The sequence below is a fragment of the Ambystoma mexicanum genome, chromosome 3p, assembly GCF_040938575.1.
Source record: "Ambystoma mexicanum isolate Mex_15411 chromosome 3p, UKY_AmexF1_1, whole genome shotgun sequence".
NCBI classification, from domain to species: Eukaryota; Metazoa; Chordata; class Amphibia; order Caudata; family Ambystomatidae; genus Ambystoma; species Ambystoma mexicanum.
The window spans coordinates 278453990-278477553 of record NC_090925.1 but is presented as its reverse complement, the minus strand read 5'-3'; the positions used below and the strand labels follow the sequence as shown (position 1 = coordinate 278477553).

Below are 23564 nucleotides of genomic sequence, written 5' to 3'. Positions count from 1 at the left end.
TCAATGGGAAGCAAAAAGACTTTCCGGAAACCCATGTTGCAAAGCCCATGTATTGAATAGAGCACTTATTGGGATGGAATTGGGACTTCAAGGCTACAGATACAGAATCTGATTTAAATTAATTTAATCTGACCATGGACAATATCTTTTATATTTAAATTATGTGTGGCGTTTTATATCTGTCGTGAAATACTGTTATGGCTCAAACACCGAAATAAAGTTTTGGTTATGATGGGAAAGAGAAAGACCATATCCAAAGCAGTCTTGGTCCCACCCCAAAAGTGGCCTTCCAGACTGAACTATTAGTCTCATTCATCCCTTCAGCACGAGACCACAAGCCCCCCCAGACCGACGCTTGCACTCCAGTCCAGGCCCTTGGACTGGACACATTTAGATCAAGTTGATCTTGGCACTGAAAGCAATGGGACTTGGAATGCTGACTGCTTATTGACAAAGGCCAAAGTCAAGGGAATTCAGACATGCAAATCGGAATCTAGAGAAATGCTAATATCTGGCTGTATCTGATTGGCCTTATATAGGGGCATTTAGGTGTACAGCAAATTCACACATTACATTCTCAAAGTCTTAAATTTGGTCTACTCAATTTGATCGAGTCGAACAAGTGTATATATATATATATATATATATATATATATATATATATATATACATATATATATCTGTATATGGGAGTAGGAGAGTAGAGGGGAGGGGGAAGCAGGGGTGGGCCTCCATAACAGGAAAGCAAGGTTGACAATAGGATGATCACAATAGGTTAAACAAGGTTAAACAAATTGAAGACTTTTAAAAAGGAGTCCGTGTAACGTGGAACCGGCCATGCATTATGCAAAAGTTCCCCCAACGTGACTAAAAGCTGAGGAGCTGAGGGCCTGGGGGGTGGGTGGGGTGGGGGGGCTCGCCCTGCATTCCTGATCCTCCAGTTCCAGATGTGTGTCCTTTTCTCCACCTCCATTCGCATCAATGTATCACCCAATTATATTGATTCTCCGGCTGCTTTTTTCCATTGGCTCCGTTGGGTGGTGTGTTTAAAAGAAAGGCAAAGGTGACGCACGTGGAAATGATTTACAAACAATGTCAGCAATAGTCCCCTTTGATCACCAATCTATCACCAGGCCAAGAACTCACGAGACTTTTTATAACAGAGCACACCACACACCGATCCGTCTATTGGCGCTTAAATGTTGGGTGTCAATGCTCAACGTAATGGCACTCATTTTATAAACCTCGGAAGGATGAAAGGTTCCGTCGGCCATTCCGAGAATTAGCCCGTGACCTTCAGGGTGCGCGCGGCTCTTGTCCTTCCGGGGCGTTATGCACAACAGCCGAGCTATGTCTTCACAAAGGCGACCCAAGCCCTGCCCGGGCAGCAGCATTGCTAACCTTGAGGGCGGGGGCGACCCGACAGCCTCCAAACAATAACTGGCGGGAGGCTGAGAAGGTCACCAAGGAGCTGCAGAGCAGAGCCCGGAGATAAACAAAAGCCTTGAGCCTCCCCGCACATGCCGTTCCACTGCCATGGAGATAAGGGAAGTGGGGGGCGTGGGACTGGGAACCAAAAGCGGCCCTGGAAATCATTTTAAAGAGGAGCCAAATTAAACTTTTTCAGCAAGCCCACCCCTTTTCCTATGAGAACATTTGGAAATAAAATAGGGAACCACACAAAAGAGGCCCAGGGCGCAGAGGCCTACCGGGCGCCCCCTCCCACTGGGAAGATTTATAGGGCAATTATGTGACTGCTGAAAAATGGGAAATTCCCCAACAGGCTGGCACGACTAAAAGGTAGGCCAAGGCAGGACGCGGTAAACAATGTCCTGTTAAAGGCCAACATGGCACGTCAAGCAAGCCTCTGAAATGAGGCGCGGCTGGGGCAATGCAAGACACATGTCTGTCAAACCCCTATAAAAAGTCAAGTATATGCCAGGCGGTGCCGGTTTCATGCGTGTAGGAGTGCAGAAAAGTCTGTCACACGTGAGCTTTGCCTCTGAAAGAGCAGTAGGGGCGGGTAAATGTCGGACACGTGTCTGTCCATTGCCTGTGCAAGGGGTGGGCACATGCAGACGGTCCGCTGCAAGCATCCGGTCTAAGTTTACGCTTTATACATCATCCACGCGCATGCATGGAAGGTTTGCTTGTTGTGAGTTTAGGTGTCGCTGGTAGGGTGGCTAACTCTTTGATAGTCTGTCACGGGACACATGCCCACACGGCGGTGGTGACGTCACGTCATTCACGTTTGGCCCGCCCATTTTTTTAATTTAATTTTTTTAATGGCTCTTAATTCCTGTCTTAATTGAAATGCAAATGGTTGTTTCTTGGGAGGTGATGTCACGTTTTTTAACTGCAAACATGATCATCACGACCCCAGGAACAAAGCATTTGCATTTGAATTAAGCCAGGTGTCAGAGCGTTACAGCTCGACCTGTAGGCTTAAAAGGAGCCAGGGCTGCAGAGCTGCCCAGAGAAACAAAGCAGCAGACGACAGCGCCCTGCTGTGTCCATGGCCACTTCAATTTGCAGAGTGGCTGTGCTGGAGGCAGCGTCGGGACAACCTGCATCCCGCGTAGCCACTCTGCAAACTGCAGGACAGAGTCCCTAATTTCGGGACAATGCCGCAAAATCCGGGACAGTTGGCCACCCTAGCGGGTGTGCAGGCCAGGTGAAGATGTGCCAGGGCTTGTGGTGGCCCATTTCAAACAGTCTGAGACAAGGGTAGAGTGCTAAAAGTATAATGGAGACTAAGGAAATCAGCGAGGATGTTAGGAGCTTTAGATTGTAACTGGTGAGGCAGGCAGCCAGAGGGGAGCTGTCCGCAAAGTGGCTAATGTACACACAATCGGAGTAAAAGGCAACAAAATGATAACAGGGCTGCTTGATGCTGCAAAAGGCACTAGGCAGGAGATGGCCTGAGGGGTTTAGCAAAGGCAGCCTGTAACGTGCACGAGGCAAATAACGCATGTAATGCCCTTCTAAAATGGGCAGCTCTTTGGGCCCCGCCAGAGCCTGGGTGCGGAGTGCTGACGGATGCGTGAGTAGGGGACAGTCCCTGATGTCCCTGTGGGCATTTGTCTGTGTGCCCATGCTTCTACCCCTCTACCTGGATGCAGGCAGTTGTGAATTGTTTAAGGTTGTGAGGTGTCTGAGGGTAGGGCGACTAGGTTTGCGTGGAGTGTTTTAGTGCCTGTGATGGCCTAGTACCCGAATAGGGTTGGTTTACAATGCAGGAGATGTCCGATTGTCCCTCGGTTGTCAGCTGGTTTGGAGATCCAGTTATGTGTCAGGTGGTTTGTTGTAGGTATGGTTGCACAGTGTGCATGTGGAGTACATGTGTTTGTGTGCTTGTCTGGCATATAGGCTTTTGGTGTGAGTGTGCGTATGTGAGTACAGTTGCACAGTGCGCACACAGAGTCTTTCTGCATCAAACACCAACCTCGCAGCAGGATTCTACCGAACTTGCAGCTGCTGCAACTGATGCAGTGATGCAGTGATGGAGTGGCTGTCCCAGGTAGATCCCATGATCGCTGAGGTGACCACCTCTGCATGACAGTCGCAAGTTAGGAGAGGAAATTATTTTCGCAAAACCAGTGTTGCAGACTGCCGATATCTGAGCTTCTCCAGCATTGGATCTTTCATGGATTCACATGCTTAGAATATTCCCCGTCGTCAGGCTGGGAATCTTCGGTAAATTATATAGACCTTTTCCATAGGAAAAATTTCGACACTTTTGTGTCCTATCTACGTCGTTTTGGGCCGCGTACGTCTGCGCCACTAGGACGTAGAGGTATAAGTAGCCCCGCCCCCGCGGCTCCCTCAGATTTCAACCGTCTTCCAAAGTAGTGGGATTACCTCGAGTATCTACTATTTTTTCTAGGTTGTGCGTTCTTCTTCTTCGACTTCCCTCGAAAACTTCTGGAAAGGCGTTGTTTCGTCCGTGTGCTACATGCGGTCTTAAGAAAGTGTATAAAGGTGATGGGCATATGGACTGTATTTACTGTCTTCACCCTCATCATTCGGCCGACACGTGTGAGATCTGTCAAGGCTTCTCCCAGAAGACCCTGAAGGACCGAAACAGACGCCTGGTAACTTGGCTCAATGACGGGGCGGGTGCGTACCCTGCATCGGAGGTAGGCTCTACTGCCTTGAGATCTAAATCTCCGGTGCCCCCTCGTCGCTCTGTGTCGGTAGAGCCTCCGACGAAGAAACCACGTTCATCAGAAAAACACGCCTATGATAAACATCCTGCGAGGGACTCTTCGTCAAAGAAAACGTCATCTTCTTCCTCCTCATCAAAAAAGGAGAAAAAATTGAAATCCTCCTCGGGAGACCGCCATGGTCGAGTCGAGTGTCGTCGACCCACAAGTCGAGTTCAAAACCGGCGAGTACGCTGCAAGGCTCTGCGCCAAAAATTTCATCAACGTCTTCTTTGCCATCTGCGCCTGCTCTTCCCGCGATCACTTCGGCGGGTCAAACAGCGGTTGTGGAGAAAATGTCGTCGCCGACGGTGGCACCTTCCGTGGGTTGGCTACCGGAAGTTTTCGACCCGATCTTGCCTGAGGCCTTGTTGCAACCAGAAGCGGCCCTTTCCACTCGTCGGCGGAGGATGACCGTGGTCCGATCGTACAGCCGACTGATCTGGGGTTACGTGCAATCAGTTCGGTGGAGCTCCCGAGTGGAAATGCCATCCCAGCCGCCTCTTCCTTGCTGAATCCCCAGTTTCTTTTGTCCCTGGAGGTGTTGAACACATTACAGAAGCTGTTACAGCGTTTGAACATGCAGTTGCCTCACACTAATGTCCCGACGGTACCGCAGGCTATGCCGGTCATCGCCGAATCAGGCCCGGCTCCTTGCTCGATGACCAGAATACCTACAACTTGCCCGGTGGAGGAGAATCGTTCTCGCCCACACTCGGAGGAGGGAGAACTGCTGGAGTCGGAGTCAGAACGTGAAGGGTCTCTTTCAGACGTCTCATTATCCCCCTCAAGGGACCCAACATAGGAGTCGGATGCGGAGATGGAAACTCCAAAGAGCCCGGCACAACCATCACCGCCAGATGACATCGGGGCCTTCCATGCAATGATGGGAAAAGCGTGTGCGGAATTTGGCCTAGCACCAGAAGAAGTAAAGAAAGATTGCTTTCTCTTCCATCATATGGGCAAGAGAAGAAAATCGATGTTTGCTACCCCCATTTTGGACCATGTCTGGCAAGAGGGGTTGAGGACCATGCGTCATCCTTTCTCAGAACCGGCGATAAAAGGACGGTTTGAAAAGAAATTCAAGGCTCCGGAGTCAACCCCCAAATGCTTGACGTCTCAACCTTCGCCGGATTCGGTGGTGTCCGCTGCTGCGGCCAGAAAAGCTAGGTCGCAACACAAATGCATGACCCCGCCGGACAACGATGCCAGGAGACAAGATGCGTTTGGAAAGAAGGTATTGTCAGTCGGTGCGACTACAGTGAAAGCAGCCAACTCCCTGGCCATTATGGCGCGGTATGATAGAGAAATGTGGCATCGTTTGGCTCCTATCTTGGACCATCTGCCAGAGGAACACAGGAAGTCCGCTATGCTGCTGGTACGTGAAGGGGAAGAGGCTTCCAATCACTCCATAAATATCGCTGTCGACCTGGCGGAGGCCGGTTTTAAACAAATCAATAACGGCATAGTGTTAAGAAGGCAAGCCTGGCTTAAGTGCACGACTTTTAGACCGGAGGTGCAATACAAGGTGCTGGACATGCCGTGCGAAGGGGAACAACTGTTTGGTGAGAAAGTGGATGAAGACTTGAAAGAAGACTCTGACACTGCTCGGTCACTCGGAGCCCTCCAAAGTGGCAGAAATTTTCGTTCCTTTCGTCCTTTCAGAGGAGCTTCCGGAAACTCCCGGTTTGGATCACTTAGAGACCGAGGTTTCAGTAGACCCTCCTACTCTTCCCAAGGCTACAGACGAGCAGCCCAAGCTACTCGTAGAGGCAGAGATTATCAGTCCTCAAGAAGGAGAGGCTCCTACTCATCGGCGAAGGATCGACAGGCAAAAACCCAGCAATGACAAGTTTCAAGACGTCCTGGGAGGCAGAGTGTCTCGTTGCGTCGACGAGTGGGAACGCATAACAACAGACCAATGGGTTTTGGACACGATACATCTGGGTCACTCCCTACAGTTCAAGGACAAGCCACCACACATTCCGCCAGTGTTCTCGCCACAATCCCATCTTCAGATACTGGTTTAGGAAGTGACGCTTATGCTGCAGAAAGGGGCTATAGAACTGGTCCCGGTGGCAGAAAGAGGAAAGGGAGTGTACTCCCGTTACTTCATGGTCAAGAAACCCAATGGAAAATGGCGTCCCATTCTAGATCTACGGGCTCTCAACAAGCTGCTAAAGAATCTAAAGTTCAAAATGCTTACACTGCAAGAGGTTATCCGATCGATACAACCGGGAGATTTTTTGTCGTCGCTAGACCTTCAAGACACGTACTTTCATGCCCCGATGCGTCGACGACAAAAGATTTCTGCGGTTCGTCGTCGGACGAACCCACTATCAGTTCAAGGTCCTCCCATTCGGACTAAAATCGTCTCCCAGGACGTTCACGAAATGTTTGGCTCCAGTGGCAGCCTGGTTACGGAAGGAAGGTCATCATGTGTACCCATATCTGGACGATTGGTTAGTAAGGGGATTATCTCCGGAAAGGGCACGGGACAGTCTGAATGCCACCATGTCCTTCCTACAGCGTTTGGGCTTCGCAATAAACTTCGAAAAGTCCTCCTTAACGCCATCAAGGACCTTGGTCTTTCTGGGGGCGGAGTTCCAGACGCAGTCAGGATTGGTAAAACCATCCGTCGAAAGAGTTCTGAAACTACGGCACAAAGCATCGGAATGGAAAGTCAACACCAGAGTGTCAGTAAGAAGGTACATGTCCCTGCTGGGGACCATGTCATCCTGTATACACTTGATCAAAAATTGTCGTCTCTTCATGAGGCCCATTCAGGAATTCTTGACGGATCGATCGGCACAGAGTCAAGGTCGTTGGTCGGACAAATTGACCATCAACAGCAAGCTCGTGCAGGCACTTCAGTGGTGGAGAATCTCCAAAAATCTAACAAGAGGAATGCCCTTACTGGAACCTATGTTCCAGATGACAGTGGTGACAGATGCTTCTCTGACTGGATGGGGAGCTCATCTGGATTCCCTTCAAGTTCAAGGTCGGTGGTCATCGGAGGAGTCCAGCCTTCACATCAATGTGCTGGAGTTAAGGGCAGTGCGTTGGGCCCTGAAGTCCTTTCTACCACGCATAAAGGGATCCGTTGTATGGATAATGACAGACAACACGACAACAATGTTTTACCTGAGAAAACAGAGAGGTACTCGCTCCAGGACTCTGTCGACCGAAGCCCAGGAGATCTGGCATTGGACCCTCCGCCAAAGGATATATCTATTGGCGTTCCACTTACCAGGAATCAAAAATGTGCAAGCAGACTCGCTCAGCAGAGAGATGAATCGACTACACGAATGGGAATTGAACGACCAACAACTACACCGTGTCTTCGAATAGTGGGGTCGTCCGGCCCTAGATCTCTTAGCGACGAGAGAAAACAGGAAGTGCTCACAATACGCGAGCAGGTGGCCACAGCAAGACTCACTGGGGGAAGCATTCTCCTTCCCATGGACGGACAAGTTTTTGTAGGCGTTCCCCCCGTTTCCACTCATACGTCGGACGCTGCAATGGATCCACAGATATCCATGTCGGGTGATCCTGGTGGCCCCGTACTGGGTGAGACAAGTGTGGTTCTCCGATCTACTCCATCTTTCAGCAGCGGAGCCCATGAGGTTCCAGAGGATCCCGAACCTTCTTTCTCAGGACAAAGGGGCGGTTTGGCACCACGACCCGGACAGCCTCAGTCTGACAGCCTGGCTCCTGATTTCTCAGAGTTTGGTATGTTAGCAATTCCACTGGACTGTCGTCGCATTTTGCAAGCTGCAAGGGCGCAATCCAGGAACGCTTCGTATACATACAAATGGAAGAGATTCTGTATTTGGTGCGGGGATCAGCCAGGTTTACATCCACTTAACATCACACCGGAGCAGCTTCTACCATACTTGCTACTCCTGGCTCAAAAAGGTTTGTCTTTTTCATCGATAAAAGTGCATCCGGCGGCCATTTCGAGATTTACTCGGAAGAGACATTCAACTCCATTGTTTAGTGACCGGTTGATTAAACATTTCATGAAAGGATTGTTCCGAACTTTTCCTCCAACGAAGAAGTTTCCTCCGATCTGGAGTCTTAACCTGGTTCTAGCAGCACTAATGAAGGCTCCTTTTGAGCCAATGTCATCGTCGTCATTGAAATTCTTATCGTGGAAACTGGCTTTTATGGTGGCTATTACTTCGGCTCGACATCTGTCAGAAATACAAGCGTTAGTGATCGATCCACCATATTTGAGGTTTTTCAAAAATAAAGTCGTGTTGGCTACTAAGCCTCTGTAACGCTCACCTGATTCCCACTGAGGCGCTGATCCATTCTGGACTGCTACAACTTCTTCCACGGTAAAGCGTAGTGCTTGGAAGATGGACTGGACCCCCAAACCTCATCTGTCTGGCCCGTAGAATAATCCTTCTGTAGATGGGAAAAGGGAGTTAACTGTCTGCTAGATTGTGTGTGAGATTCCCCCCTTTTTCCCCTTCTCACCCTCCTCGAACCCTAGCTGTGCCTTCCGCAGACTCTCACCTTTATTTCTGTATGGACGAGCTCTCCATCCTGCTTCTGACGCAGGGGCGCGTAGATTTCCAGTTACTTCACTGGATCTCGGATTTGGCGAGGGTTCGATGTCTGCTTGCCTTTAACAAAATGCTGCCGTAAGTATATAGTTCAAAAGATCAAGTCTTATTTGTCCCTTGGCCTTTGTTTAATTTTCAGGGACTAGGTGAGGAATCCGTGTGGAGGAATGGATTCGCCGAGGTAAACTCAGGTGAGTACTTTTAATGAAGGTGTGCCGTAGTGGTTTGCTCCGACACCTTAATGAGTGTGTTTTATTTCCCCATAGGGGCAGGGGTACGCAAAAGGCAGAAAAGCCGCTCCGACCCGAAAAGGGAACTGAGGTCCCAACAAAATTCAGGTAAGACTTAAGGTGAGTAATCTGTCCTTTTGCAATTAGTTCGTTGCTCACCTTGTTTTGTCCTTTTTCGCCGTAGGTCTTGAATGCGACCGATGTTGCCTATGGGCGCTGAAAAGGTTGCCGGCACCACGTGAAGGTAAGTGGAAGCAGCGCGGCAGCGTGAGAAGTGGAGCGCTTCTAACTATTGTCTTTCTTTTCCGTAGGTGCTGGGATGCGGCCGATGTCGCCTATGACCGCTGAAGAGCTAGACAGCGCCACGTGAAGGTAAGTGGAAGTGGCGCTGCAGCGAGCGATGAGATGGCTTTCTAACCCTTGACTTTCTTTTGCAGGATCGACAGAGTGAAGAATCCGGATGCTGGATGAAGGTAGGTAATGTCCTAATGCTTGCCTTTCTCTCCTTGCAGGTGTTCCAGGTGCTGGCGGGCGTGGCAGGAGCCAGGATGCAGGAGCCGACTCGGTGAGCGTCCTGCTGCAGATGCAGAATAACGCGAAGCACGTGTGGCCATCCGGGCGTGGTTTAAATAGCCTTGGAAGAGCTTCAGGTGAGTGTTCTTCCACTGGCCCCACCCGAGTAAGAAAAGAGTTCCTGAAAGAAAATAGTTCCTCCCCAGCCTTAGTTGGCTTGGAGCTTCAGACAGCATGGTCTGCCTCGGGTGAGTATGCAGTATGGTCTGCCTCAGGTGAGTTCACCCAAGCATTACCATATGTTCTGCCATGATGAGCCTGGTGCCTGACAGATGCCTTTTATGAGTTTGGCGCCAAAGGCAACAGGACAAGGTCCAAAGAGCCCCTATAGGGGTTTGCCGGGTCCTGCTTGGTGAGTATGAAGTCTGCTTCCGGGGACGCTGGGCCTGACCTGGCTCCTCGGGAGCAGGCATCATGATATCCTCATTTCATTCCGAAAGTCCCTACCATGTTCCATAAGCACTCTTCTATGGTACTACCAATGTTTTTTCCAACACCTTTGTCTGCTGCGGAGAGGACTCTCCATACGTTGGACGTGAGAAGAGCTCTGAAATTTTACCTCCATCGCACTCAAAATCTCAGGGACACAAGACAGCTATTTGTGGCTTATTGCCCTTCGGCTAAAGGTAAAGCAATCTCAAAACAAGGACTGTCCCGATGGGTGTCATCTACCATTTCTTTTTGCCACTCAAAAGCTGGGAAACCGCTGGAAAGACGTCCACGAGCCCATTCGACGAGATCCACTTCGTCGTCGGCGGCATTGTGGTCCGGGATTCTGCTGGGAGATATATGTCAGGCGGCTTCCTGGTCAGTACCACATACGTTTACCCGGCATTATTGCCTCGAACAACAACATGCTGAGGATACACAGATGGGTTGTGCAGTACTACGGCACCTGTTTCAAAAAGGTAGGCCCCAATAAAGGGGTTAAATCCTTCGGCTAATGTATGTTAAAGTGTTGTTTTTTAGCTGTTCATGTACTATGATTTGAAGTTTAGCTGTGGCGAATATGCATTTATGGTTATAGTGTTATTGGTTTGCATACACACCTCCAACTATGGGGGATACTGCTGTACAATCTATTCTAAGCATGTGAATCCATGAAAGATCTAATGCTGGAGAAGGGAATAGTTTCTTACCTGTAACTCCATTTCTCCAGCATTGGTATCTTTCATGGATTCACATGCGCCCGCCGGCCTCCCCTAGCATGCAAACCAGATGTCCCCCCATACTACTTTGGGGGTCGAAATCTGAAGGAGCCGCAGGGGTGGGGATACTTATACCTCTACGTCCTAGTGGCGCAGACGTACGCGGCCCAAAATGACATAGATAGGACACAAAAGTGTCGAAATTTTTCCTATGGAAAAGGTCTATATAATTTACTGAGGATTCCCAGCCTGACGACGGGGAATATTTTAAGCATGTGAATCCATGAAAGATACCAATGCTGGAGAAATGGAGTTACAGTTAAGAAACTATTCCCTTCTCGAGAACCAGTGGGGAGGAGCCTAACATCCAGATTTTTTACAGAAGCACTGGGGATGGCGCATGAATCTAGAGATTCTGGCCAAAACTCAGAGATCCAAGTGGTTTTTGCCATCTGGGAACCAAACACAAGGACTTCTGTTTTTCCTCCGTTGAGCTTCACCCAATTAGATACCATCCAACTCCCTACAGCTGACAAGCAGTCTCTCCGTTTACTGGGGCCTCCATAGTGGGTGAGTCAAGACGAAACACAAGTTGTGTGTCATCAGCATAAGTATAGAAGTGTACTCCAAACTCTGAGACGAGGGCCGCCAGCGGTCGCAAATAGAGATTACACAAAAGTGGCAACAAAGCTGATTCTTGGGGATCACCACAAGGAAGAGAAGACGAAGGAGAATGACAGGCCTGAAAGGAGGCAGTTTGTGTATGTTTGACGAGGAAAGAAGCAAACCACGCCAGTGGGACACCCTAGATCCCCACCTGTTCAAGGTGGCATAGGAGAATGCCATGATCCACTCTATAAAAGGCCACGCAGAGTTTGAGAAGAATCAACACTTCGACCACTCCTGAAGCATGGCTAGATCATCCAGAAGAGAGATCATGACAGACTCGTACCCATCAAAGGCCTAAAACCTGATTGGTAGGGAGGAAGGCAATTCTTGCTTCCCAAGAAACAGGACGTTGATGTTTAAAAAAGAAAAAACAACAACAGGACATCTTTCTCCTGTTTCTTGGTCTCCATGAGTTTCATTAAGACCGACAATAAGGGTATTGACCAGTAGTTACCCACTATGGAAGGATCAAGTTGAGGCTTTTTCAAAAGTGAAGTGACCAGCACGTGCTTCAACAGGGCAGGAATCATCCCTGATGACAAAGAGTAGTGTAGCGCTGTGGTAAACAGAGAAATTGCTTTTTGAGGAAGGGCCTGAAGAATATGTAGCGGAACAGGGTTACTCTGGGATTCTGATTTGAGTTGGCCTAAAGCCTAAGCCACAAATATATCATCCACCAGTTCAATTTGAAACAATCCGACTTGGGAAGGAATGGCCAGTGTGATAGGGAACCCTATCTTCTGACCAACCTCAGCAAAGGCCAGACTCTCATCAATAACAGCTTGGCGAATCAAGCCAACCTTCTCAGTAAAGAAAATGTATTGCCTCACATTTCGTCTGTGAGCTGAGCTATTGTTTTGTACTGAAGGGAGAGAGGAAAGTTATTTAGTAATTTTACAAAGTTCCCGCATACAGCATGCTATGATATGATATAAGTCATTTATAACATACCTGTGCACAAGTTTTTCTAGGCGCGATAAGACAAGGGAGGGAAGACAGAGGGAGGACAAGACAAACAATCTTGCTAGGCCTTGTGTCATTCAGATCGTGCAAGTGCGAGAACGAGAAGCGCAAGGGGAAATAGAGGGGGGAAGTGCAAGGGAGAGGGAAGCGGAAAACAGGACAGCTATGCTCTGAGTATGTGCAGTCAGGGCAGCGCGGCTCTGGGTAGTGCAAGGAGAACAAGGGACTGCAGGGTTACAGTTACAGCCCCCAAGTAAGTGGCAGGCCCGGAGGCAGTGTAGGGGTGAATGATCAAGAAAGAGCCTGGTACCCTGTGAGACTCTGAGGGTAGCCAAGCAACCAGTCAGTAAAGCAGACAGGTAGGTCAGCAGGGGAGGGAGAGAGAGAAAGCAGAGGAGAAGAGGAATGTTTTCAGCTGCTTCCGGAACTTCAGGTGGTCCGGCTCAAGTTTGAGAGGGGCTGGGAGGCCATTCCAGAGGGAGGCACCTGCAGAGAAGAGAGATATATCCCCCACTCTCTGCCTGGGGAAGCGTCTAACCCATAGAGAGTTGGAGGTAGCTGAGCGAAGGGCTCGAGAAGGAATGCTGCATCAGTAATACGGTTGGCATAGACCCTTCATTTTGCCTCATTGATCATTTTATGATAGCGTATCACTACTTGTTTATAGACCATTCGAGTTTACGCATGGAGTACGTGTGTTTGTGTGCTTGCCTGGCATATGGGTCCTTGGTGCGATTGTGGGTATATGGATACGGTTGCATAGTGTGCATATGGAGTATGTGTGTTTGTGTACTTGCCTGGCATATGGGTTCTTGGTTTGAGTGTGGATATATGGGTATGGATGCACAATGCACACAAGTACAGTGTTTGTGTGCCTGACAGGCATATAGGCTCTTGGTGCGAGTGTGGGTGTATGTTGTGCAGACTAGGTGAATCAGTCTGTTCAGTTTAAGGTGCTGAAAGTGCACTGTTGCCTCTCGCCTTTATAGCGTTGGATGGATGCAATGCCCATCAAATGCACATTCTATGCATTGCAGGATCTTTGTGTACAAACAAGTACTACGTGCCAGTGTTACATAGCTCATACATAGATTACACACATGGTGTACCTATTACACATATTGTGAGCAGACTATATGTATGGTCTATATATTATGGTTCCATGTGATTTTAACGAATCCACAAATAACTAAACCTTTTATAACTAATTTAAAACAACGAAAAAATATCTAATTCTTTTTGTTTTTCAATTTTCGTTCTTTAGGGTTCGTTAAGTGATTTGTTATAGTAAATTAGTTGAAATCACTGTATACCGTGTATTATGGATGTATGAGTGGGATTTATGAAGCAGAAACTTATTTGCGCTACTATGGCAATTCTCTACATAGAGACGCACACAACGGGTTACAGATAAGGTGTTGGGGTAGGAGAGGAGTTGGGATTGGTGGGGAAGTGAGGGGGTCTCTGGAGAAGCAGGACTGAGTGGAGCGATCAGCGACTGGTGATATGTTCTGCGAACAGTATGGTCTTCAGGTCCTTGCTGAAGTCGAGGTGGCAGGGGCCCAAACTGATTGGCGTGGGTAACTTGCTACAGAGACAGGCCGCCCATTTTGTGCACGTCATCTGCCTATTGTCCATGTACTATGCATGTTATGCAGGGTTCAAAATTAAGATTCAGTGAGCAGCTCCTGGGTGTTGGCGTCACCCAGTAAGCAGGAGCTACCATTGGCGAACCAGGAGCGACGACTCAGTGCACCGCAAATCCAACTTCCACATGAGATGCACACGTTGTACCCATTATGTGTGAGCCATTATATTTAAATGGGTTTTAGGTGTGCCCTATCTCTTCATTGTTTACATAAGGAAACCCTCAAAGTTAATGTCACATGCATGTTTGTAAGGCACAGGTCTAGGGAGCACAAAATGGCTCCTGGTAACTGTTGGTTTCGAGCTAGCCAGGCTCTTCGAGGGTAAAGGCTAGAGCTAAATAGCCCCCAGCAATTGTGAACCCTGCTGCGCACATAGTATGCATGCATGGTTTATGTTTCTTGCATGTTCTACCTGCACAATGACATTGAAATGATTGTTACCCTTGTTTAATGGAGGTGAGGGCTCTCTACATCCCCTTCCATGTACCCCTACTCCCGACCCGCTTCCATCTACTATTTTCTTATGATAAGCTGAACTACAGGTTAGGAGGCAAGGAAGTGAGGATCTATTTCGCTTATGCACATACAGCGTGTACATTGGTCATGCACTACACATATCTATTTAGGTCAGGGGTGCACAACTGATTTTGACAGAGGGCCGAAAGAACCTTACATGAGGGCTATAGTGGGCCGAAAAGTAAATGTGGGCAGGGCGGTAGGCGGGACGTGGCAGGAGGCTTTTTAAACCCCCAATTTGTACTAAACACATGGAAAAAGAATGTTTTTGAGGGGTAACGATTTTTATTTGCATTTCAAACTTACATTTTGTACTACACATTTTCCATTGTTATAATTTATTTATATTTAGTTATTGTATCTCACCTGTTTAATTAACTTATATATATTTTATTGACCCTAGATTGGTCATGCCATTATTTTGGACTGCACAGTTTGCTATTTGGGTTGCCCAAGAGGAGTATGGCCTTCGTTGAGTCAGGTTTCCTCAAAAAGCCAAAGATGAACATCTCCTAACTGTGCCTGTTTTAGCTTTATTATTGGGTTCACTCTTGGAGTGCAACACTATGCCCCATGGCCCCCTCACCCACAACCAAACACTATGCCCCATGTCCCTCACCCCCAACCAAACGCTATGCCCCATGGCCCCCTCACCCCCAACCAAACACTATGCCCCATGTCCCTCACCCCCAACCAAACACAATGCCCCATGGCCCCCTCACCCCCAACCAAACACTATGACCCATGGCCCCCTCACACCCAACCAAACACAATGCCCTATGGCCCCCTCACACCCAACCAAACACAATGCCCTATGGCCCCCTCACCCCCAACCAAACACTATGCCCCATGTCCCTCACCCCCAACCAAACACAATGCCCCATGGCCCCCTCACCCCCAACCAAACACTATGCCCCATGGCCCCCTCATACCCAACCAAACACTATGCCCCATGGCCCCCTCACCCCCAAACACTATGCCCCATGTCCCTCACCCCCAACCAAACACTATGCCCCATGGCCCCCTTACACCCAACCAAACATTATGCCCCATGGCCCCCTCACCCCCAACCAAACACAATGCCCCATGGCCCCCTCACCCCCAACCAAACACAATGCCCCATGTCCCTCACCCCAAACCAAACACTATGCCCCATGGCCCCCTTACACCCAAACACACATTATGCCCCATGGCCCCCTCACCCCCAACCAAACACTATGCCCCATGGCACCCTCACCCCAACCAAACACTATCCCCCAGGGCCCCCTTACCCACAACCAAACACTATGCCCCAGGGCCCCCTTACCCCAACCAAACACTATGCCCCATGGCCCCCTCGCCCCAACCAAACACTATGCCCCATGTCCCTCACCCCCAACCAAAACAATGCCCCATGGCCTCCTCACCCCCAACCAAACACAATGCCCTATGGCCCCCTCACCCCCAACCAAACACTATGCCCTATGCCCCCCTCACCCCCAACCAAACATTATGACCCATGTCCCTCACCCCCAACCAAACACAATGCCCCATGGCCCCTCACCCCCAACCAAACACTATGCCCCATGGCCTCCTCACCCCCAACCAAACACTATGCCCCATGTCCCTCACACCCAACCAAACACTATGCCCCATGGCACCCTCACCCCCAACCAAACATTATGCCCCATTGCCTCCTCACCCCCAACCAAACACCCCACCCCATGGCCCCCTCACCACCAAACAAACCCCCCACCCCCCAAATCAGCACACACAAACCAGCACCAATACAGACCCGAACCCCCACCCCCCAACTCAGCACACACACAAACATGCACCCATAAAGACCCGAACCCCCCAACCCCCAACTGCAAACCCCCCACCCCCAACTCAGCACACACACTCTCAAGCATGCACCCATACAGACCCGAACCCCCCACCCCCCAACTCAGCACACACACAAACAGCAACCAATCAGACTCGAACGCCCCACCCCCCCAAATCAGCACACTCTCAAACAAGCACCCATACAGACCCGAACCCCCACCCCCCAACTCAGCACACACACAAACATGCACCCATAAAGACCTGAACCCCCCACCCCCAACTCCAAACCCCCCACCCCCCAACTCAGCACACACACTCTCAAGCATGCACCCATACAGACCCGAACCCCCCACCCCACAACTCAGCACACACACAAACATGCACCCATGCAGACCCGAACCCCCCACCCCCCCAAATCAGCACACTCTCAAACAAGCACCCATAAAGACCCGATTACCCCCACCACGCCAACTCCAAACCCCCCACCCCCAACTCAGCACACACACTCTCAAGCATGCACCCATACAGACCCGAACCCCCACCTCAGCACACACACAAACATGCACCCATACAGACCCGAACCCCAACCCCCCAACTCAGCACATAAAAAACATTCAAATCAAAACATTCATACACATCCGACAAACCCCCCCACCCTGTATCTCAACATACACACAAAATACATTCAAATCCAAACATTCATACATATCCGACACACCCACCCCCACCCCCGCATCTCAACGTACACACAAAATACATTCAAATCCAAACATTCATACACATCCGACACACCCCCCCCATCGCAACATACACACACAAAGATAAAGCAAAACAAACCCGACACACAAACACAAACAGACCACTTACCGGAGACGTGCTGGAAGGCAGGTAAGCGGCAGGTAAGCTGGAATGCTGGAATCGTACTACGGCTGGCGTGGTCCAAGGCTGAAATGCCTTCCGGCATCAAGCCTTATGGACCACGCCAGCCGTAGTGCTGGCCCTCCATTGGTGCAGCACACACGCATTACGTGGCTCGTAGGAGCGACGTGGTGTGTGTGTGTGCTGAGCCAATGAGGGCCAGTGTTTTGTCCGGCCCGGAAGACAACAAAGACTTTCCTAATGGAGGGCGGCCGCGGGCCGGCCTCCATTAGGAAAGTCTTTGTGCCTCCTGGGCCGGACAAAAGAGCATGACGGGCCGCAACTGGCCCGCGGGCCGTATGTTGTGCACCCATGATTTAGGTGTTATTCTTATGGTCACTTTGTACATGTTATGTTACGTGTTTCTTCTACTGCACCAGGCAAATTAAGTAGGTACTGTACACTAGGGCTGTACCAACTAGCATATTTAGTATTTGGCCGAATACTGAATAGTTTGTCAACCATTCGGCCGAAGCCGAATATGAAGTCGAATAGTTGCTTTATTTAATAAATCATGTTCCAAACTTCAAAAAACACACTTATTAAGAAAACAAATGAAGCAGCATTTTAAATGCATTCTATACTATTATTTCTCTTCATTATAATTGATGTATCATCTTTATTTAAAGTATAAAAGCCAGAAATAAAGCAGATTTAATCAAAATGAAAGAACCAAATGTACAGAAGATTGTTGCATATTCAGTGCGAGTTAAAGTAGGAGGCTTCACAAATGCAAAAGGACTGCCTTTGTGAATCAGATGCATTGCATTCTCTTTCCAACTGCAAAGTCAATGTGGTTGAGTTTCGAAACTTCTTTGCAGCTCACATAGAAATGTATAAAATGGTTCATGTCGGCTCATGCAGGACACAAGTCAAGAGGAAATCTTAACTCCATCTCACAACGATTCACCCCACCCAAACAAATGCTGCTCACTTTTCACTTATCCTAGCCACTCTTTCTCGCCAATACACAAACATATGCAACTTATAATTTCCTGATAAAATATCAGGTAATGTTAAACTCAGGACTCAAGTCCTCAAAAAAGAAAAGGAGGGACTATGACCTACGCAATGGGAAGTGACATGACAGGAACTGAAAGTATCTATGCACATTTCTTTCAGTTTGTTTTTTCCAACTGAAAAAAGTGCACATTGCATATAAACATTCGCCAAAAGAAAAGATGTTCCTGTATTGTTGCAGGCTAAGTATAAAAGATTAGCACCTTTTTTGTCTAAGAATCTAACAAAACATGCCCTAAAGAGCAAATTACAATATAAGAAATTTTTTAGCTGTGTGATAGCAATTTGTCTGGTCTAATTCAATTGTGTTTTGCAAACTGAAGTCTATATTTGCCTTTCTGAGTTCATTTTGCATTGTATTCAAATGAGAATGTCAAAGTATTTGGCAAGAGCTGAATAGCAAGAAACTATTCTGCCGGAGCCAAATAGCTTTTTTTCAGCCAAAATTCTGCCGAATACTTACTCGAAGCCGAAGTTCGGTACACCCTCACTGTACACACTGTGAACATTTCATGGATCTTGCTAAGATACTAACTATATGATGCTGGGACTGTGTGTCGTGTATGAAATGCATCCAGCATTCATATAATAAGCATGGCGTGCATGTACTAGCCAAAGTATATATGTACTTTGCATACTCCGTACATAAAACACATATTGTGAGCATGAGCATGCATTATGAGTTTGGTTAACCAACAGCAATAATTATATATACCCGGGAGGATAGCTCAGCAGCAACGCAGTAGCCTTGGAAGCAAGACAACACGAAGCAACACAGGTTCGATTCCGGGTGCGTTATAAATACGCAACTGACAAAAAAAAACAATTACAGAACAAAAACAATTCCTGTAACAGCGCTTCGATGCCTGTGTGAGCGTTTTAAAAATGCAAAAAATAAATAAATACATGTATTGTGCCCCTCAGTGTTACAAGGTCATGTAAGCGGCCAGAGGTGCGCTTTATAACCCCAATATCAGATAACATCAAGCTCTTACGAATCATGTCCTGCCCGTACAGCACATATCTCAACATACTAGGCACGTTGAGCAAACCCTCAACAAGCCTCCAATGCTCTGAAAATCTTAACACATATTAGGCAAGTCTCCCAAGCTCTCAGCAAGTCTTCCAGTCACCAAAAAGTCTTCCTACCCCGAGCAACTCTGCCAGTCCTGCGAGTCGCGAACCAGTTTTTAGACCCTGAGCAAGTCTCCCAGTTCTAAGCAAGTACTTTAAACTTTATTTATAATTTTAATACAACATCTGAAACGCCAAAAACGATATATATATTATGAGTACAATAATACAACAGCACTGCAACTTAAATCCCCCCGTATTTACACAGCTCACATCAAATAATACAAGTACTTTAATCCCGCCTCCCGTACTTGAAAGAATCTTTCAATCCCTCAAAAAGTCCTTCCCAGCCCTGAACATGTTTTCCAATCCACAACTAAGTCAACAGACTCCTGCACAGGTCTCCTGGGCCATGAACCAGTCTTCCAACGCCCACTTTTTCCAATCATCAACGAAACCAGCACTGAGAATGTCTCCCAGCGCTCCACAAGTCGCCATGTCCAAGTCTTCAGAGCCACGAGCATGTCTCTCAGCCCAGAACACGTTATTCACCAATAATCACACACGTCTTCCAAGCACTAAACCATTCTGAGAGCCCAGGACAGTTTCCAGTCTTCAAAGAAGCATTACACGCCCTCAGCAAGTCTACCAGACCGGAGAATGTCTTCCAAACACCAAAGACACCCTGCAGCCTCTCAGCAAGTTTCCCAGTTCAAAAAGTCTTCCAAGCACATCTCCCAACTCGCTCTAATTTCTCCTAATCCCAGTATGGAACACCAAACCCCTGGGGAAGTGACCTGATCTCTGAGCAAGTCTGACAAGGCCTGGGCAAGTATCATACAACAAGTCCCACTATATTTAGGGCAGTACACTGAGCCCTAATAAAGCATTTTACTGGCCCTGAGAAGAATTCTGAGGAAGTCCTCTGAGGCTTGAGATGGCTCTTGTGTCAATGGCATGTTCCCCAATAGCTGAGCTAGCTTGTTAAACCCTGTGCAAGTCACCGAAGTTTCTGGCAAGTGTCTGAGCAAGTATACAAAACCCCCGAGCAAGTCTCCCAAGATGCAAGCAGGTCTCCCAAGACCAGAGCAACTGCCCAACACGCTATGGCAGTGGTATCCAAACTGTGGGGCTTGCTCCCATAAGGGAGGGGTGTTCAGGTGGAACGTAGGGCTCTTTCAAATGTGTTAATGTTAATGTTAAAGGACATTTGTACCGCGCACTATCACCACCGAAGTGGTCCCCTGGCGCTCTGGCGGCTCTGAAAACGGGGAGGAGAGGGGGTGGGTTAGTGGGAGTAAGCTGGAAAAGTGCAAGAGAGCAATGATGTGCTGTTGGCAGCCTCAGCCCGTTGGGTCCGTTGGCTGGGCTTGTGGGTGTTTTATGGTCCGTAGTCGTCATGTGCTGTTGTGCAAGTCTATGTGTGGTTTGTTTTGTTTTTGCATTGTTGTGAAGTTTGTGTGGATTGCTGCGTTTTAGGCTTGTGGTTGTGTTTGGTTAGAGTTTGAGAGGTGTATGTAAGTGTGGTGCATGTTAAGAGTCACATTTCTATCTAGACGCGACACAAGCTAATGTTAAGAATCCTGAGTGAGGCACATGCTAACAATCACATTTCTATCTAGATGCGACGCAAGCTAAAGTTAAGAATCCTGAGTGAGGCACATGCTAACAATCACATTTCTGTCTAGATGCGAGGCAAGCTAGGGTTCAGAATTCTAAGTGTGGTGCATGCTAACAATCACATTTCTATCTAGATGCGACGCAAGCTAAAAGTTAAGAATCCTGAGTGAGGCACATGCTAACAATCACATTTCTGTCTAGATGCGACGCAAGCTAGGGTTCAGAATTCTAAGTGTGGTGCATGTTAAGAGTCACATTTCTATCTAGACGCGACACAAGCTAATGTTAAGAATCCTGAGTGAGGCACATGCTAACAATCACATTTCTATCTAGATGCGACGCAAGCTAAAGTTCAGAATCCTGAGTGAGGCACATGCTAACAATCACATTTCTATCTAGATGCGACGCAAGCTAAAGTTCAGAATCCTCAGTGAGGCACATGCTAACAATCACATTTCTGTCTAGATGCGACGCAAGCTAGGGTTCAGAATTCTAAGTGTGGTGCATGCTAACAATCACATTTCTATCTAGATGCGACGCAAGCTAAAGTTAAGAATCCTGAGTGAGGCACATGCTAACAATCACATTTCTGTCTAGGTGCGACGCAAGCTAGGGTTCAGAATTCTACGTGTGGTGCATGCTAACAATCACATTTCTATCTAGATGCGACGCAAGCTAAAGTTAAGAATCCTGAGTGAGGCACATGCTAACAATCACATTTCTGTCTAGGTGCGACGCAAGCTAGGGTTCAGAATTCTAAGTGTGGTGCATGTTAAGAGTCACAAACAGTAATGTTGTTTAATGGAAAATATAAGCAATTCTGGCATGTGGGACAACAAAAGTATGTTTGCTGGCGGAGGGGGTCTCAGCATAAAAGGTTTGGAAACAAGGCCACTGCCGTAAGGGCCATGCACTCAAAACCCCGGAGCCTGTCTTGCGAGCGTTCCCTGGATTTTGTACCGGTACACCTTAGAGCAAAGTAAAAAACACACGTTCAAACAGTAAGATGATCAGGAGCAGGGAGGCTCCCGCGTGACCAGTGTGGAGCGGCCAGGGACAGACAGGCGGCGCTCCCGGGTAAGAGAACGCTGCACGCGCCACCTCCCACACGTCCTCCACGCAGTGCCCCTTCACATGTGAAATTGACACACGTCGGTGTGCGACCACCCCTCTTCCGAGTAGCCGAATCTTGCCACTGCATGCTGCTTGCCACAAGACACACCCAAGGGAAACGACCCGCCCGCCGGCCCCTTCGATAGATCTGGCGGTTAATGCACCTGCCGCAGAGATTCGTGTAGAACCAGAAGGAGGCATTTTTGGAAACTGAGCCCTTAGACTCCTGCTGGTCGGGGCAAGTGCGCCTGCTACGTAAGCAGCAGCACTCCTGTAAGACTGTACACGTTGCGTTCGCCTGCAATACAAACGCAAATGGATTCCCGCCTCTGGGCAGCCGATGGCGAAATGTGCATTTGGTGTGGGACAACACGCACTGTTTACGCTCTTGCCTATCCAACGTGTTACCCACATCATGCCTTGCTTTTCCGTCAGGCACCGAAGCATCTCTGCGTGCACATGTTATTGTATACGGTTTTATCACGGCGTGATGATTGTATCAAACTACACACAAACCAAGTAAAGGCATGCTTGATTTCTAGCAAGACTGGTCCACCCACCCCTTCTCATTTACACAATTTGCACCGTTAATTTGCGCAACACCGACACGCATTGCTTAGCCAATTAAGTGCAGCCCATCACGCTCATCGGTAGCAGTGTTAGTATCGGTGGAAGCAGCGTCAGACCCGGAACCGTGCGACCCCAAGGCACATCTATCCCACCCGGGCGGGGACGCAGCAGCGTGCGCGCACAGCCCACCTCCCTCCGCCCCGAGCATTGGCATTTATATGTAAATCTTGGTTAAATAAACTCGCTTTTCATCTTCACCTGCATGATGTGGCATGTGCAGCGGGCCCGGGCCGCCCTAGTAAACGCCCTCCATAAATAATCAATCCATACTCACCAGCTGCAAGGTGCAGAGGAAAATCAGTGTACAGCGGCCCGTGCAGCATCCCATCCTCCCGACAAAGAGGAGCGCGAGGCCTGCGGTTGCCGCTCACTGGGCGGGTCTGGGTACCATGCCCGGTCCGGCGGAGTCCAGGCGGGTCCGGGTGGGTACCAAACGTCCGCAGAGGCAACGACTGGTCCTGGCAGCGAAGATGTCCTACTGCTGCCCTCTGATTGCTGACTGTGGGGCGTGAGATGCTGCACGCGCACACATGCACACAATGCTGCTCCCCACAGAGTGAACTGCTTGGTCCTGCTCCCCCGCGGCGCCGTGCTCACACACCACAGTGCGACCGCTGCTCGTGCTGTAGCTCTCCCCTGCTTTCTCCTCTCTCTCACACGGATGATCTGCTAAGATGAGGGGGAGGGGACGTCACGCCAGACTCTTAAAAGGGCGATGCCTGGCCAGGCTGCTGCCACCTGCTCACTGCACACGCAGCACTGTGAGCAGCAACGGGCAGCCAGTCTCCCCAAGGGAAGGGGCGGACGGAGCTTTTATGCCTGTTGTCCCCCCCCACCTCTCTCTGACACCCCACAC

The 23564-nt window shown here is 48.9% G+C and overlaps 1 protein-coding gene across 2 annotated transcripts in view; it reads right to left on the bottom strand.

The window, feature by feature from the left end:
* The window catches only part of NKAIN4 (sodium/potassium transporting ATPase interacting 4), a 409197-nt gene extending 385844 nt beyond the window's left edge, over positions 1 to 23353 (bottom strand). For both annotated transcript variants that reach the window (XM_069650783.1, XM_069650784.1), the window contains exon 1: positions 22983 to 23353. In XM_069650783.1, coding sequence (XP_069506884.1) covers positions 22983 to 23036 — 54 coding nt within the window. In that variant the 5' untranslated portion in view covers positions 23037 to 23353. The remainder of the gene's footprint in view (positions 1 to 22982) is intronic.
* Between the last annotated feature and the right edge of the window lie 211 nt (positions 23354 to 23564).